Raw genomic sequence first — 19,022 nt, forward strand, 5'->3', positions numbered from 1 at the left:
ATTGTTTAAACTTTTATGCAGGAACAGCAGCTGTACTTCTAGTCTGAGAGAGGTACTTCCCACTTAAGACAGAGAGGTGCCCACACTAGCTGCTCCTTGAGAGCTTCTGCCGGGAATGTGTCACTGAACTAGGACACACCTCAAGAGAATGCTGCCACTAGACTGAAAAAGGTTGCCATGCATGGAATAGAGAGAGCAGACAGCTACCATATATTCTGGCATATAAGACAACTAGGCATTTAAGACGACCCCCCAACTTTTGCAGTTAAAATATTGTGGCGGTTACCTCAACCTGCACAGAACCCCCAGACGTTTCACGGTCCGTTGGTACCTGCACCAACCACGTTTTAATTCTGCTGCCACCAACCACTATATGTCTGGTAATCTCTCCACTCACTCCGGTCAGGGATAACGTTGAAACAAACTGTGTTTATTTAGATTTAGCACATAAGCATGTGGTTTCCAAAAGATTAGTTCTTATTTTCTTTCATAACAGTTCCTATACTGGCCTATACCTATAGCTTCTAATCAATAACAGTTCCAAACTCTCTCTCCCTCCTGGTTACTTCGCTACCTCTGCCTGACTCTCTCAACTCCCCCTCTTCAAACCTCCCACAACCAGCCCCAACAACAACCCTTCTCCTCCCAGGGGTGGGTTTATATAGTCCTCCTAACCCCACCCCCTAGGGTTCTAACTGGCTAATCCCTTTAATTCCTTCTATTCTGTCCCTAAATTTGGGTGATCGTCATAAATATAGAGTTTGGGATATACTCGCCGTATAAGAAATACGACCCGGCGTATAAGACGACCCCCGACCTTTGAGAAGATTTTCCTGGGTTAAAAAGTAGTCTTATACGCAGGAATATACAGTATTCTTAAAGTTTATGATGCCTTTGGCCCGTGGGCTAAATTTCTGTACAGGTTTGGAGAACCATAGGAATAGAAACAAGAACAATCAAGTCACCTTTATATAGTTTATTGTTTCAAGTAATCTTTCCATCCTGATAAAATATTACTTACAGTAATTCTTAAGTCTTTGGCTATTTCATCTGGTCTTCTAGCTAGCTGATGTAAAATGTGTGCTTGAACCGCTCTCATTTAAGGGCTAAGACTACCTCTGGATGATGCCTTGTTTCCTAATTCTCCAATAGTTTCCTCATACTTCACATGTAAGCACAAGTTTACTATTCTAAACATGATGCTTATATATGAAGTATGGAGAACTACTGCATTTACTCAGTACCCAGAGATATTTATACTGTCTTCACAGAAGTCTGTCAAAGACACAGTATTAGACGACTGAAACTCCTCAAACGGTCAGCTTAAGAATCATTACAGAAATGACTGAATGGTTTAAACACAGTAGCAACCACAAGGAATCACAGAAATATTTGTCCAGACTAGACACCGAATTTAGCTTGCCTGTAGGATAAGAAATGCCCCCCAAACCAAGTAGAAATACTACACAATAACTTCCTCTGAATTAAGCTAAGCAGTCAAAGCAACTACATTTCTAAAACAGAAGACACCTACATTTATTCATTTTCTCCCTGTTCACCTTTTTAATTTCTAAAAGAAAAACAATGAACACCTTAGTAAGTACTTTAATCTGAAACGCAGTGAATTTAATATAAATACAAAAAAAAAGATTTTTATTTAGTTACTATCTGGCTAGATTGTGAACTTGAATACATTTGAATTCTGAATCGGCATACTTGATACCAAAATATTCTGATTTTTCTACAATTCAGTCACAAGCTGAATTTACAAATCCTTGAGGAAGCGAGTTAGTCCTAAGCGCAGATTTCAGATTTCCTGGTATTCATTATTGATTGTGGAACGGTGTACTTGGGCTGCAAGGTTGGAGGCAAAAGGTTCTCCCCAATACTTTGTACTAGACACTTGGTAAGGCATAACTGCAAGCCATAGGCAGCAGCAATTCGTCCAGAATGGGGATCTTTCAGCAATGGCTAGTAGTGATCCGCAGATGAAGTAGCAAACCTCATAAAATTTCAGAAGGTGGATCTCAGTTTACCTGAGTCAGCTACAGTAAGCAAACATATTATTCGTGTCCCAAATATATAGACTATGTGTGTCTCCAGCACAGATTGTGTCCACAAAGTATACCAAACTAAATGCTACTATAAAAGTTACAGCATCCCATCTTCAGTGCTTGTTTGACTAATAGCTGTACACTATATACAGGAATACAAGGGTAGGTTTGTTGCTCCTAATTCTTGCTCTTTCAAGGAAAGGGGGAAATCTCTTGTTAAAAACCAGCATCTGGGCTTATAAATAGTGCAGAAAATGCAAATGCTAAGAAAACAATGCCTCCTATGATTGTCACTGTAAGAGAGAGAGAAAAAAAGAGGGTGATTAGATCAGAAGGACAAAGTTCACTCTGTATCCAAAGCGTTCTCTTTCATCCCATAAACAACTTACAGCACCCATTTGCCTTAAAGCACTGATGCACCCATTAAGCTGTTTCTGGCTCTTGCAGAATTGTGACAAGTTCTTCTCTTTCACTGCCCTCAGCCAAGGGAAGCCACATGGCCCCTGTACTGCACACACAATTCAAGCACGTTCTGACTCAAGAAGTCACAAGCATGCTTGTATGTAGACCAGCACGCTTGCTCATGATTGAAAGTACCCATGATGTGGTTCACATGAAGCACCGTCATGTTCTTAAAGACAAGCCTTTGGGCTCACGCCAGGGAGCAAAACCAGCAGACAGGAGAAACTGACTTCTGACAGTGCAGCTTTTCATTTTCTTGAAAAGTGAACACACTTTTTTCTAGCGGGCAGTAAACATGACAAAGAGGTAGGACAGTTGATGTCCTAACATCAAGGTGGAACTGGTGGAAAGTTCCTCACACTAGCTTCTAGAGCAGGCACCCCCAAACTTTGGCCCTCCAGATGTTTTGGACTACAATTCCCATCTTCCCCGACCACTGATCCTGTTAGCTAGGGATCATGGGAGTTGGAGGCCAAAACATCTGGAGGGCCGCAGTTTGGGGGTGCCTGTTCTAGAGAATGGGAAATTTGGCCCTGCCCAACTCAGTTTGGGTTTTATAGCCTTGTCTTTTAGAGATTAAACCAATGGCCACTTTATAAAAGTATTATTGTACGGCTAATGTTATGTGGCTCTATCTCCTTGTAGCTGCCACTCTGGACTTGCATAATGGAAACTGCCACTATTTTGTGAGGAGCCATTTAACACAAACTTCTTAAAATTCCATTGCATAATGGAAACTGCCACTATTTTTGTGAGAAGCCATTTAACACAAACTTCTTAAAAGGGAGAGGGCCAACCAGATCATATTTGAAGCAGCTGCTGGTGTAAACTTATTAGAATCTGTAACACCATTCAAGTAACAAGTTTATATATATATAAAGAAAGAAAGGGTGCAGACACTAAAATTATAGTATCAGCAGCATGGTGCCTATGAGCAGAAGCATGACTGTCTTGAGTGTCTTGAGTGTTCATGCAGGGAAAAACAGTTGTTTTGATGGAGCCCTCTAGCCCAAATGTAAGTTGAACATAGTAACTCATTACATGCATTCAACACATCCCTCTCACTACTTTCAGCCCCTAATTAATTCCAAGTTTGAAATTCCACTCGCTTTGTCTCAGTTTGCAATTATTAGGCAAATCAGCTTCCAATCCAGGGCTTACTTACCAGTCCGAACAGATATTTTTTGTGCTATCATTCTTCCTCCAATCACCGCTAGGCCAGTACATAAGCTATGGCCAACTGTTCCACCTACTGCCACACCATAGGGATCCTGTACAAATACACACGGTCAACTTTCAATGAAGTTTAAAAGCTACAGCTCTTTACAGCACCTAATCAAGGAGGTATTAATGCATTCAAAGGGCTTGATCAGACAAAGCCACATTAAGAGAAGATTGTCAACCACTTCAAAAGTTGGGGTTAATGACCAGGGTGTTTTTATTGGGCAGCTGTTTCCTGGGATAAAAGCAAAAAACTGTGACCATTTCCAGTTACTGCCGATATAACACTCACCCCCTCATTAAATGAGAATTGCTTTTTCCAACTCATTTAAATACCCACTTCTGTTTTAAGGATAGAATCATGATAATGTTTAAGCAGGGGTGGCTCACCCCCAGTTTAGGGGCCTGATACAGCACCCAGGCAAAAATTTTCTCTCTGGTCCCATGAGCTCCTACCAATTTTGGTGGTGGAAGGAAAAGAAAAAGAAAAGAAAGGAAAAGGAAAAGGTAGCCACAGTGTTAGTCTCCTTCCTCAGCTGATTTGCACAGATCAGCAGAGGAGGGGAGCTGTGTGCCTTTGTGTATCCCATGGGAGAGAGGATGAACCTGTACAGGGTGTCCAGACCAACTTTGGGCTACATCCATGACTGGAATGTGGCATATATAATGACTGCTTCAGAGGCTACTGTCTAAAATCAGTCTCGGGTTATTTAGCCTTTGGACAAAGGCTGTTGCCAACTTTCGACCCCATGCTACTTTATAATGTCTGAAAATATAAATACAGATACATCAATATGTGTGCCTGCACCTAAGGCAGCAATCCTATGTCTGCTTACCCAGAAGGAAGTCTCACCAACTCAAGGGGACTTGCTCCCAAATAAGACAGGAAGCAGCCCAAAGAGCTCACTTTGTCTAGCATTTACTATATGCCAAAGGACATTGCCAAAAGTATACCTCTGGAGGAGATGTGCATCCTGCTCTAAATCTAAATCCCCTGGCCCAATACTACAGGAGGAAAAGGGGTGTGTGGAGAAAGAGAGCAGGCAGAATCAAGTACACCAGCCATTTGCAGTAACAAAGGAAAGAAGTCTATATGCACACACACAGCCTGCTCCTTGCATATAGAATACTTCTATCACACGTAGGCTCCCTGACTGGGCACATGCTCCTTTGATTCTGGAGGGCAAGCCTACTACTGTGAGGCCTTCACCTGAGATGCAATAATGGCTACATGATGCAATGGGTATTTGCCCAAGTACCCCTTCTCCTCTGGTTTAATGAAGAGAAGCAGCATAGAGAACAAATCCCACTGGCAAACCTTCATCGTTGTGCTCCTTCTCTATAAGCCATGTGCTACTGCTGCAACTCCTGAATGAGTTTACTGAGGAGCAGGTGTGGCAGTGCACACTTTGAACAGTTTTAGGGATGCCTTCTCTTGGGCAAATTCATGAAGCCACAATATGCAGCGAGACATTTTCACCTGTTCCGTCTACCAGATTCTGCTCCCCACTGCCCTTCTAAATGTATTTTATTTAATAAGCTTATCAGTTTTTTCCTCATTAAAACAAATTCTCAAAGACAGCCTCCCCCAACCCGGTGCCAAACCAATGGATTCAAGTTACAGTTGTACCTCGTTTTGTGGCTGGGTTCCTTTCCGGAGCCCCGGGCGCTAGCCAAAAAAGGACAAAGTGCCACGTCTGCACATGCGCACGGTTTGTGCTTCTGCACATGCGCAAGTGGCAAACCCGGAAGTAACCCGTTCCAGTACTTCAATGTTTGCCACAGACATTCGTTGGAATGGACACTAGACAAGGTGGGTGTTCGCGGAGGTATTACTGTACAAGAAAGGAGATTCCAACTAAACTTCAGGAAGAACTTTCTGTCAATAAGAGCTGTTAGACATTAGAAGAGACTTCAGAAGAGGTGATGAACTTGGAAGGTTTTAAAGCAGAGCTTGGGGGGGGCATCTGTCATGGATGCTTTAATTGAGATTCTTGCATTGCAGGGGGTTGGACTAGATGACCCCTGGGGTCCCTTCCAACTCTACAATTCTATGGTTCTATTATTAGTTCTTGAGAATGTTGATCTTTGATTAGATACATGCATTTCTTATGCATTTCACTCACCTCTCTTGCTGCAAGAACTATTGTGGTTAACTGAGAGCGGTCACCCCATTCAGCTAAGAATGTTAAAGTAAAAGCTTGCACAAAAATTGGAGAGATAAAGTGCAGCCATTTTCTTTGAGGTATAGCAGGGCCTGTTCCCGTTTCCACATCTCCAGGTCCATTTAATAGTTTTGTTCTCTGGCGCTAGAAGCAAAAGGCGGATGTTAGAAATGAATAGGAACTAACTCGCTCCTACGTTTAAGTGCCACACATATATCAATTATCAGAACACTAACAAATTTTACATATAACTCAGATGGCAGCATTTATCACAAAGACTGACTAGTCAATTCAGTTCACTCATAATCTATTGGAAAGGCCTAGTGACTAACATATATTAGCAATTTGGGTGAATAAATATTAACACTTAAGTCAGAACCAGTATAGTTCTATGACCATTCTGAGATGGTAATCTGAGCTTAAAATGAGAGCTAAAGCAGAATGCCAAATCTATTTTGTACTAGCTATTTCAGAGATGATTAATAAAGCACAACAATTCTGATAATGTTTACTGTTTGAAGTTCTGCATTTATATACCAACAATACAAATAATCATGAAAATATCCTGAAATGGGGAGATGTTATCTAAACAACTTAACAAAACTTCTGGCTCTTAGGATACAAAAACTGTATTGAAACCAAGCCAAAAGTAACCACTGAAGGACTGTACAATATATAGCACAATAACCTACTAATAGGTTCTACCTGGAGAGGATCTCACCACCAAAACTAAGAACAGACTACAACCTACAGAGGTTAATAGAACAATCTCAGTTAAAACATCTTCCACACTTCTTATTGAAATTTGTATCCAGGAGTTTTTCTTCTCTTGCTCTTGTAGCACAACTCTGTTTTAGTCAGCTGTTAAACACACTGCAGGAGGCAGAGGATATATTTTGCTACATCATGCAAGAGCTGTGGAAGCAGCTATATATCTGGTGTATCAATTCCATTTGGGAACAGGTGTAGCTAAGTATCTGGCTACTTTCCCTAGACTTCCTGATTTCACAAAGATACTCTGCAGGGTATACACATGCTCTATATGCTTCATCTTACTTCTTCATCCTTCTTTTTGAGTTCTGCTTGAACTTCCTCCAGCTCTTCCTGACCCTCATCTGCGCCCATCTTCAAGCCTTCCCGGAGCATTCGGATGCCGAAAATTGCAAAGAGTGCTGTTGACACGTAGTAGGTGTATACTCTGGGGATTACTGTGGTGGCATAGCCAAATAAAACTAGGAGTGGAAAAAACAAAAACATTTCAGGCTACCTGTGAATTTGACCTTGCTTATTCCCTAAACATAATTCAGGTTGCAAGCTGGTTAACAGAAAATTAGATTCTCTACTAATTCAGGGAGCTCTTAAATTATTTGGTCAGATCTATACCTCACAAGGGGCATGGGTGGCGCTGTGGTTTAAACCACAGAGCCTAGGGCTTGCCAATCAGAAGGTCCGCGGTTCGAATCCCCGCGACGAGGTGAGCTCCTGCAAACCTAGCAATTCGAAAGCACGTCAAAGTGCAAGTAGATAAACAGGTACCACTCCAGCGGGAAGGTAAACGGCATTTCCATGTGCTGCTCCAGTTCGCCAGAAGCAGCTTAGTCATGCTGGCCACATGACCCAGAAGCTGTCTGCCGACAAACGCCGGCTCCCTCAGCCTGAAAGTGAGATGAGCGTGCAACCCCAGAGTCCTCCGCGACTGGACCTAACAGTCAGGGGTCCCTTTACCTTTACCTTATACCCCACAGTCCCAAAACGTAGCCCAGGGCAGCTAACATCAAAAGATACAACATACTGCACCATTAAAACTACAATCAATTTTCCCATTCTAGGGCAATTCATGAAACTCTTCCAGAATACACCTTCCTTTAGGTCTAACTTGCCAAGTTTCTGCCAGATTTGATGCAAAACATAAGGCATGAACCACTGTCTAGCAAAGCAGTACTTAGAGTTGGTTTCTTCCTGTTCACAATCTATTTTTCAACCCATTAATATAAGAAGTCGCCTTGGTGAATTTGATTAAATATCTTATGTGATTGGTTTTAGCAGCTCTCCAATTACTTGGCCAGAAATATTTCCCATACTTGCTACCCAAGACACTTTAACTCACACAATAGCTGACAGTAACACTGGTATGATTTTAGTTAAGTAGAACATGTTAGCAAAAACACAATGGGGTGGATTCATGTCCCCTGTTCCACAAATGAAAGGATTCCTTCCATTCATGAGAGTCACTCAGATCCAGGGGAAGCTCCCATTTTGCAAACTGGATACAGGCAAAGGAGTCCCCCCCCGCGCCCCACTTCAATTCCTATTGCCGCATGTCATGCTGTTCTGGAGGTTCCTCCAATTCTCTGGAGCACATTTTCGGAGGCAACAGAGGAAGGGAAAATTCTTTTGTGGGACAGAAGACACAAAAGCAAGGCCTGGCTGTCTTCTCCACTTACATGTGTCGCTGTTTGCAGCTTTCCTACATATGTTCCAGGACAGAGAAACTACAGCACCCACCTGATAAACATGTCATCAACCCCAGGGCAAGCATAGCCCCAGCAAGCACTGTTAAGCGGTTGTAACGCATTGCCATGATGGCTGCAATGAAGAAAGTTTTGTCGCCAAGTTCAGAGACGATGATGACCGATATCGCAGCCACAAATGCATGGATAAATCCCAGGTTAGTCTTATCCATGGAGTCTTCACTAACAGAATGGATGGGAGCCACTGGAGTAGGTCCTTTCTGGGGAGGAAAGAAAAAAGTTTTATTTCTCTCACCCAAATCCATCTATTCTATAGATTTCCTTATTGCACTAGCTACAGTCAGGAATTTAACTAAACTTCCATTGGGTTAAACTGGGGACAGAAACCTGCACGTAAGCCACACCCCAAATAACCTTGGGTGTGCCAACTGCTCTTATTTATTTGATTTCTTAGCTGCACTTCACCATAAAGTCTCAGGGCACAATATGTGCAGCAGTTTGAAAGGTTGTTGTTGCTGTTGTTGTTTTCAAAAAGCAGGTCAATACACTTAGAAACTTTCGAAAGACTGGGAAACCTGGCTTATCCGGGTTTCTGATCACAAGGACAGTCTCTAAGAGCATTCACTCAATATCATTTTAAAAACCCTTCAGAACTTTTCAGATATTTGCATGATTATCACAGAGAAGCCAGTGCCTGAGGGATTATCACAAAGAAGCCAGTGTGGGAAGGGTTTGTCTGCATGCTCTTGGCCTCAATTTAATCCATACATGTTAGGGTGAATGCCTATACATTTTACTTCAATACGTTTTCGTATCTTGCTACTTGCTGCAAACTATGCCTTCTATTAACTAACTTATGCCATTCAGCTGCTTAATCGTGGTTTTTTGGGGTACGATACATATTATACAAAGGAATGATTATTCAGAAACAAATAAGGGGAAAAGAGTTGAAATTAATAATGATACTACTATTTAAATCTTCAGCTGCCCATGTTTCCCAATATTCTGGCAAATAATTTGTGTAAACTTTGCAATTTTGCTATTCAAATACACTGCGTGATTAGCCTGTCATATGTGGATACAGATACAGGACTTATCAAAGTATATGCGCTTATCAGTAATTAAAATAATTCATTCTGCTGCACAACAAGGCATTTTAAGTCTTCTCTATACAGTAGGGTAGGATAGCTGGGGGGGGGGATCACATCTGGAAACCTAGGTTTAGTTTGGTCAGAATCAAGTATACATTTCCAGAGTCAATGCTAAATACATTACTTCTGATAAATGAGCCACCATAGCCACTAGAGAGCTGTGAAAATTTGTGTCCCGGGCTTTTTAGACTTGTCTACCCATGTAATTTCTGGTGTAGTTCAGGCAAACACTTTAGTGCCCAAAGTTCCTCACTAATCTTCAGGACTAAATGAAAACATAGCCAGGTCTTCCTAACTGAACTACAACATTCTTAATTGCATCAGACTTGATGATCCCTTAAGTCAGCTAACAGGACCAGTGGTCAGGGGTGATGGGAATTGTAGTCCCAAAACAGTTGGAAGGCCAAGTTTGGCCATCCCTGACTTAATTGTAGCAGGAGTACGTTTTGACATCACTTATCAACACCTCAATACTACTGTGGCAACAATCAGAGTTACCCAAGAGTTTTAAATGATGCCATTTACATGGCTGGAATGTTAACACATATGTGAGAAGTAAAGACCATATGTAGCTAAATCTAATGTAGCCACCAACAGATCAGAACAGTGTTGTCCAGTAGACATTGTGTTGCATCACTAGACAACTGTTCATTTATGGACTAAACTTAAGAGCACTTCATACCACTTTTTGTATCCTGCTTCACATACATAAGTACACAAAGATCACTTCAAATCTGACCTAAAGACTTCTAACCACTTCAGCATATTTTCTCTGCCCTGGCATTACTGTTAATATTTAATATTTTAATCACTCAGTTATAATTTATTATTGCAAGCTACCTGAAGTAGCTCTATATTTTGCACTTCAGACTTTGAGTCATCTACACTCTGCTGATCACATATTTGTGGTATTTTACCCTGAGCTGCCATCTGTCCCCATTATTACAAAGCTTAGGTTCCAGTCACCCTGGAGAGATTTCTGCTTATGTCTATGCCAAACTCATCCCACGTACAACTTTTCAACCACTTTGGCAACCCCAGATTTGCCATACTATAGTATTTACTTTATGAATTAATATACCGTACTTCATTGTAACCTTCTGAATCACCCATATTTCCTCTGATAAAACGGGTACTTGGAGTGTATAGACAACTGTGGAAAGTGGCATTCCTTTAAGGTCAGGAGATTCTAAAACAACACCTCTTATCAGATATTACAAGGAAAAATTTCAAATTCCACTGAAGGTAAGATCAAGACAGTGACCCCATACACTCTGAATCGAACAGATCCATCAAGTCCAAATCCTATCCTATTGCTCAAACTCAGAAGCACTATCCGTCTGAAATGCAGAGAACTCGAGGTAAATTTTAAGTTGCCTAGATTTCACTCTTAATATGCATGAAGTTTTAAACTGTAAAGCTCTCTTTTCTTTTAAAAAAATAAAGATCAGGTAGTATGTAGAAAATGTTTCACCCTGCCAGCCCTTTGTCACTGATGACACAATGTGAAATGTGAAAATCAAGAGTAACATGAAAAACTGGATTTGTAGATAAAGAGAATACTGTGCTTATGGTTTGCTTGGACTCAGTATCCATATTTTCCAAAAAGATAAGTTGTGTCATGTGGAAGCTGTACTACAGGGGTATGAAAGCCCCTAAGTCACATACTGTACAGTGTGGAGCTATAGAATCTCAGCTTCTTTTTGAGTCATTTTTGCATTGCTCAAGCAATTTTAACTTCTAAATTACTGCTTTCTTTTAAGCACACTATTCTCACCTTATTAAATTAAAGGGTTAATTTTAGCTTGAGGGAATTTACCCATACTGTGCTTTACTAACTACTAATCCCTTGATTAAAGTGAACACAATAAATGACATTTTCTATTTTACAACAATAAGTTTTAATTTTGCCACAAGAGCTATTGAATGGCTACAGCACTATATGGGAATTGTGACAGGGTTCCTAACACAGTGCCAGTTAGAAACTGGGACAGAGAAGCTAGGAGCCAAATGGCTTCTGGGACCTGGGTTGTGGGTGCCAAAAAAGAATGTATAGCCACTACTGGGGGGCGGTCAGCAACACTTTTTATTTATTATTTTGATAACCATGAATTAATACACAATTCACATAATTGATACATTGTTAATATCACATTTTTAGCAGAAATTGTTAATACAAAAGAAATTAAGTGTTTACAATAAAAATATTGGTACCATACTTCAGTTTTCAACACACTCTACTCTTTATTGTTAAACTCCTTAACATATTGTCTATCCTTAACCTATCCTTTGAGGCTTCAAAGCACATGCATTTCAGTAATCCTTGAGTGTCAGCCAGGTGTAAAAAATGGCACCCAGACTTTTTGAGGTGCTCGCAAATAGAGAATCTTTAGGCGCAAAATGCACCTTGCACCCTGCTAATTTCAAACTCTGCCCTCAACCTACCAATAAACTGATATTCTAATAAAAAGCACTAGCAATCGTTATGGCATCCCCTGCAAGCAGAACCCACAAGACATGTTCAGGAATTTATTAATCAATTGTGGATAGGAAAAAATGGAGAAGGAATGTTTTATGTTAACAGAATTTGAACTGTTACCATTTACTTTGTGACAAAAAGTTCACCAAAACCTCTCTACCCCTCAAGGCTGCCAAGAAGTCACAGCGGTCTGGGACAATGAGGCAGGCTTGTCATCTTGATTGTGCAGCTTGGCAATACTTTAGTCTCCAGGATGCCAAACTGTGCTAAACAAAAACAATGCATTTAACCCACTCCTACAACTGAACCTGCACCAATATTTGTATGGCTTCCTTCACATTTTAGATTGCAATTGTTTTTGCTGCAGCTGCCCTGACTGTTTGTGGCAGCTCATGCACAAAGTGTCAACAGAGACAGACTTGAAAATACCCATGTTGGAAGAGCCATAGATGCACCTCTGGTATGAAACACTGTTTCTGGTAGAATGCACATAACATACAGTGGCAAGCACACTCCAATATAAAGTGCAAAGTGGCCCTAAGTACCCTGTGTATTATACATTATTTAAAATGAATAATTTAGGTAATGCTATATTCTGAAGGATCTCAATGAATGATCCAAGCAAGCATCCTGAAGACCAACAACAAATACAGTACACACGGCAGCTCTTTGAATTTTCCTCATAGATGCAAGGGAGAAGTTGCCTGAGGCTTCCTCCTTGACCTGGAGAACAAGACACCACATTTTAAGTCTCTAAGCTGAACAAGCCTCAAGGCAAGCAATACCCACTGTCTCAGAGGAACCTCTATTAAGTAGAGAGATGCATGCTTTATCCCTGATCTATGCAAGAGATTCACTAGGAGGATCTATGATTTAACCATAGATTAAAAGCATATGTTATCGAGAACAGTGAGGCCATAGCATACAGTCATACCTCGGGTTACAGTCGCTTCAGGTTGCACATTTTCAGGTTGCGCACCACGCCGAACCTGGAAGTACTGGAACGGGTTACTTCCGGGTTTCAGCACTCGCACAGAAGCACTAAATCGCGCAGAAGCGCTGAACTACCCGCGCATGCACAGATGTGGCACTGTGGGTTGCAAATGCTGTGGGTTGCGAACATGCCTCCCACATGCCTCACGTTCGCAACCAGAGCATCCACTGTATTATGATTATATGGTTATAAGAATAGGATGGTACCTTACAACAGGCCATACCATATACAGTCATACCTCGGGTTACGAACTGCGCAAACCCGGAAGAGACATTCTCAAATTATAATGGAGGAGAGAAACATGAGTGTTAACTACCTAAAAGCTAGAGGGAACAGAGAAAGGCAGTGTATATAGACCCTCTCCAACTTCTTATATGACAATGGAGATTTTCAGGAGAGGTTCAAAGTCAGCTCTTCTCACCCCCATGCCAAAATAAAATGGAAAAGCTGCCTGTCTCTTTGTGTGACTTCTTCAGGGCAGCAAGCCTCCTAGCAAACAAAGTGGCTAGGCAAGTATTGTAGACCATTGCATAATAAGCACAAGTGCTGCAGGAGAAGATTTCCACCATCATCACAAAACCTGCCTCCTGGAGAAAAGTTTTAGCATTTTGAATTTCTACTTCCCACCCAGTTTTAAAAGTCACAGCAGCCTTTCCAGGCAGAGGGATAGCAAAGGACTGAAATGGTAGGGCACTGAATTAGACAACCTCTTTGAAATTTTCTCCCATTGGGATAGGTGACTCTAAAGTAGGGTGGAGTCACAGAAAACTTCCAGGCAAATTACCCCCCATCCCAATTCTAGTGCAGCACTTCACTATTAATCACTTGCTCCCTACTTAACCACAGTGCAAAAAATCAATTTGTAGGGAGGAAAAGTGAGGGTTCTAATACACATTAGTGGCTGCCAAATAGCAAGTCTCACACTTCTAATACTTTTATTTTAACTGTCACACACTCCATAGTTTTCAGTAATGTAATCAGAAATAAAATCTGACCATTTAACACCTGCTGCTCCCATTTGTGACCATGCTCCTTTTGTGAACAAAAAGATATGCAGGTTACATAATAGAGAAAATTCTATGGACAAATGCAACATATGTTCCATTCTCTGTTGAACCATTGCACCCCAACCATGATTTTATGGGAGACATAGGACTCCTACGCAAGTCTAAACTATAGCACCTTTTTCTTCCAGAGGGATTCCTGCTCCCACCTCCCCTGACAACACTCTGGAAACACAGTCCACTTTTTCTCCTTGAAACTAAATTTCAAAATTATGGCTATAATCTGATACAACTATGAAGTCTTATGTTGGGACTCTGTACCTGATTGTATCCCTATGGCTTTCAATAAAACTCATTTTAACCATCTCCCAGCCCCATAGATGCAATACCTAACTTTATGAACGATTCAGCACAGATGTGGTGGGGAACCTGATGTTGCCGAACTGCAACTCCCATCTGCTGTAGCAAGATTGGCCAGGGATGATGGGAGCTATAGTTTGACAGCATCTGGAGGGCCAAAGGTCCCCCAAGCTTGCCTTAGCAGGACCCCAAAGACAGCAAGCAATCTTTGTCACCACAGAGCTGATGAAAGGCAGTTTCCCTCAGAGGGCTACTTTTCAGTAAAGAAGCAGGTAGCATATTCCCAGTTTCAAGGCAGCTTCCCTCTGAAAACCTTGCAGGTAGGGGCTTTATTGTGTCACAAACTTTCATGGACAGGCCCAAGTTCATCAAGTCCCCTTAGCTGAGGAAGGGGGGCGCTCAAAAAATTATAAAGCGGCTGGGTCGAAAGGTATTGTGGTTTTATACATGCACCTGCAGGCAGACACACGGGCCTGGGAAGGGAATAAGAGGAGCAAAACAGCCGGGTGGAAAGACCACGAAATCCTCGAGTAAACGCATGATGGGGAGGAATAACACTCCCTGCACATGATGAAGTGAAGCCCACCAAGCTTCAACACCCCCCCCCCCCGCAGCTGGTGCAAGCAAGCGTTCACTGAGAAACAAACACGTGTCCGAAACTAAGGTTGGCTTCTCCCGTCAGGATCTCTCCCTCTTCTTCCTCCCCATTCCCACACACGCACGAGAGCCACGCCAGGGCTCCTACCATCTACCCCGGCAGCGCCTGACGAAGAACGTCTCGTGTGAGTGCGCGCACACACGTGTATTTTGCGGGGTTGGTGGAAAGGGGAGGTGCAGCCGGAGGATGCTCTGGACAGCCGGAGCCAGCCTCGCTGCAGGCCCCCGAGCCGCCCGCTCCCCTTCGAGCCTACCCCAGGCGCCCCTCACCTCGGCCTTGGCCAGCTCCGGCCCTTGCACCGCCGGTTGCTGAGGCGGCGGCGGCTTCTGCTGCTCCTGCTGAGGCGGCGGAGGCGGCTCCCCCCGGTCCTGGCCATTTTCCGGCTCCGAGGCGGCGAAGGGCGCGGCAAGGAGCAGCAGGAGGAGCGGCAGGAGCCGCGCGGGGCCCGCCATTCCCGGCGCCGAGTCCTCTCCCGCTAACAGGAAGAAGCGCGGCGGCGGCGAGAGCGGAGGCGGCGCTTCCCCGCCGCCATAGCCGCTTCCTCCTTCGCAACCCCTCAACCAAACAACGCCGAAGCTGTTCCCTCAGCCACGCCACCGAAGCCTCAGAGGCGGGCCCGCCCACTTGCTCCGCATCCGCCTCTCTGATTGGTGGCGCCGGAACCAGCATGTTTGAAACATCCTCGCTTGCAAAAAAATAAAAAAGAAAGAGAGGAAGCTGCGCTCGAAGGGGGCAGGGCTGGGGAAAGCGAGCGAGTGAACCTACCTAACCTATCTGGGTCACGTGGCGCTTTCCCCTCTGACCTGCCCTCTCCCTGTGGGGCCGCGCAACTCCTCAATAATTCTGGTAGTTTAAGTGGATGGGAAATAAAGACCCGGGGGGGGGGGGCGTGTAATGTAAATTGTGCACCTTATAGGGACCGTGTAGCAGCACATCATCCCAGGTCACTGTTCCTACTGGCGTGGTCCTGGGAGTTGGGGGACTTAACCCAACAACAAGCAAGATGCTTTCTTTGCAGAAAGACAGGCTTACAATACAGGTAAGGAACAGCAGGGAAGACATAGCACCGCCGTCAGTTTAGCATAGTTTCTGAAAAGTTGCTCGAAGCAGTTCCCCGTCTCGTGGGGAAGCAGATATTGCGAAGCTGCATCTCCCCCATCATGCCTGGCCGTTGGCCACCCTTGCTGGGGCTGGTGGGAGTTCTAGGATGCTCGGCAACATCTGCATTCAGTTGCCCTGATCCTGTGAAGGAGATCTGCATCATGTATGGCAAATAAGAGAAACAGATCTTTATGGCAAACTGTGGACATAAATGCACCTCTGAATAAGGACCCCGTCTATCAGCACCATTTTGAGGTGCTTTCAAATATGCATGCAAACTAACAGCTTATTCGTCTTGGGTTGGGCCGTTTTTGAGGGGTTTTTGTTGGAGGGGGTATTGTTGTTGTTGATACTAATTTTTTGTATCTTTATTTTGGATTTGTGTGGAAATTGTTCAATTTGGTTGTGTACTTTTTGAAGTTTTATTCTTTACAACTGCTTTTATGTTTGTAGTTATGTGTGTGTGTGTGGGGGGGGGTTATACATTGTAAGCCGCCTTGAGCATAGTTTGAATTTTGGAAAGGCGGCATACAAATAAAATGATTGATTCATAACTAAAACTGAATTATATTGCCAGTGAGACTTACCTCATGGTATAAACACAGGTTGTTAGGCTGCAAATTCTCCTTGGTTACTACCGTACTTGTGAGCAGCTACACAATCCATCTGCAAATGTTACTGTTTTTAAACACTGCTTAAATTGTGTTCTTGTTAATTGACTTATTACATAGTTGTTATTGCTTTATATTACTTTAATTTTGTGTGTTTGTGTACAAGCCAACCAGAGAGCCCATGTTATGGGGTGACAGTAAATCAATCGGTAATACTCTACCTAAAGTAGCCCCACTGACATCACTGTCTGTTCATTATTGTGATGAAGTATGCAGTTCAATCAGTGCAGTCTCAGCAGCTCTGACATTCTGGCTATGGAGCGCAAAGTGCTATGTTGACATGAGCTTGGTTACTTCAGCAACTTCCCTGGCGCTTTATTTTGGGGACGTAGAGTCAGAGTGACACACTGGATTGTTCACACTGCTGCAAAACATTTCTGACCAGAAAGGTGTGTGGAGGATCCTTAAGTTGTCGATGTCTCAGCATACATCTCTTCCTGCCAACCTTAGCCAAACAACTTGACAGAATCAGTAATTTTTTTCTGTTTACAAGACTGTTGATTTACACCCAGAAAGGCTGCCAGGGTTAAATAGCCTTGAAGCAAAGCCAGGTGTCCTTTTGGGAACCCAGCCCAGTTCCTGTTACTGGAAGTGCCAAATAATTTAACAGAATTAAATAAAAACAAAGCTGGATTATTTTTTAAAAGTTATTGCATAGCAACAACAACAAAAACCCCAACTGTTACTGTTGTAACACCTCCTTAGACATTTGAGTTTGAAAAATAAATAACACTTGGAAGCCATCTTGTCTTACTGTGATACAGTACTTACATAGAATTCAATAACTGGTTAACCTGAAAATCTTTTGGCTCAATCCTGTGGTAGTGTGTCCACATCATTACAGTACTGGGTAATGAGCTCATTCGCCTCAACTGTATGGTATCAGATGAACCTATCCGATGGCATAGATTACAGCCTGCTAATCACTACTACAGTGGTACCTCAGGTTGAGTACCGAATCCGATAGCGTGCTTCTGCGCACGTGCAAAGCGCGAATGCTTCTGCACATGCGGCGGAACCTGGAAGTAAACACTTCCAGGTCTGCCGAGTACGCAACTTGAAAGTACGCAACCCACAGAGTACACATCCCAAGGAATGGCTGTATACCACATGCATCAACTATAAATTCCAGAGGAGCATTGGTCTTCAACTGGTCATTATCGCCACTCTCCATTAATCTAGGAGAGGGAAGGGAAAGGGACAAAGTAGAGTCACTAGGCATTTTGAGCTGAGATTGGGGAACTTTGGGAATTTTTTTTTTTGGGGGGGGGACAAATTCACGGTATCCACTTGAAATAATAAAATACTGTATTTGAAATGGTTCTGGAATATGTGGAAAGGGTGTGTTATTCTAGAGGCCTCAGTATCCTCATCAAGTGCTCAACCCTTTTAAAAGCAAAATCCTTGGCATGTTTTACTCAGAAGTTCTGTTGAATTCATTGGGAGTTACAACCTCTGTTTATTCAAGCAGAAACAGAGAAACATGGCCTTCCATGGTGAGTCAGGCTGATAGGAATGGCGGTTCAGCATCTGGAACCACCAGAAGTTCTCCAGTCTTGTATGCAGTGCTTTTTGTGTGTGACAGTATTTACCAGTTCATGATACCTGCACCTTTCCCTTTTTTTCCTGCTCATGGCAGCCACTTTTGTTCTGGCACCCAACACACTTATATAGAGTGTACTGGCACCTTATTTGTTTTTTAAAAAATCAAAAAACTACTTCCTGTACTGTAGATTAAGTATCTTTGTCCTGGGAGGCCGTTCCAAGCACAGAATTTGCACACAAGACCGTAGTTTGTTCCCTCTTTCCAAAAGATTATCACGCTTCTGTCTGCAAATGCAGTATATTATTATTAATTAAATTCATATAAATTCTGTGGGCCTAATAAAATAGCAAGAAGGGGAAGGAGTGGGGTGGAAGCCCATACCCATCAGGACTGCTAGGCATCAAAAGGCAGGGCTTTAGTGGCCTGTGTAACACTGCTCTTCCTCATATGTAACAAACCAAGATTGAATTGTGCAATTTTTATATAAGTAATGCTGCTACATGTTGCAGCATCCAGCTTTTCTTAACAGCACTTTGTTTCACCCATCAGAATCGGCTCACAGCCTTCTGGGTACTCTCTGTATATACAAGTATGTGGTGGTTGTTGTTTTTAAATACTTCATGAAGTACTTTACTCTGCCACGTTATTCTATTGTGGTTGAAGAGAACAAGCAGGACAGCATTAA

General features: G+C 42.7%; 1 protein-coding gene across 1 annotated transcript; it reads right to left on the minus strand.

Moving 5' to 3' along the window:
* Positions 1–961: 961 nt before the first annotated feature.
* On the minus strand, positions 962–15,585 carry TMEM165 (transmembrane protein 165). Its single transcript, XM_035111563.3, has 6 exons — positions 15,289–15,585; positions 8,408–8,633; positions 6,959–7,134; positions 5,864–6,046; positions 3,682–3,787; positions 962–2,347 (listed from the first exon to the last, which is right to left on the minus strand). Exons 1-6 carry the CDS (start codon positions 15,469–15,471, stop codon positions 2,271–2,273), a joined length of 951 nt encoding a protein of 316 aa, XP_034967454.2. The 5' UTR covers positions 15,472–15,585; the 3' UTR covers positions 962–2,270.
* Positions 15,586–19,022: the final 3,437 nt, after the last annotated feature.

The sequence above is a fragment of the Zootoca vivipara genome, chromosome Z1 (assembly GCF_965207765.1).
Source record: "Zootoca vivipara chromosome Z1, rZooViv2.hap1.1, whole genome shotgun sequence".
In the NCBI taxonomy this organism is placed as follows: Eukaryota; Metazoa; Chordata; class Lepidosauria; order Squamata; family Lacertidae; genus Zootoca; species Zootoca vivipara.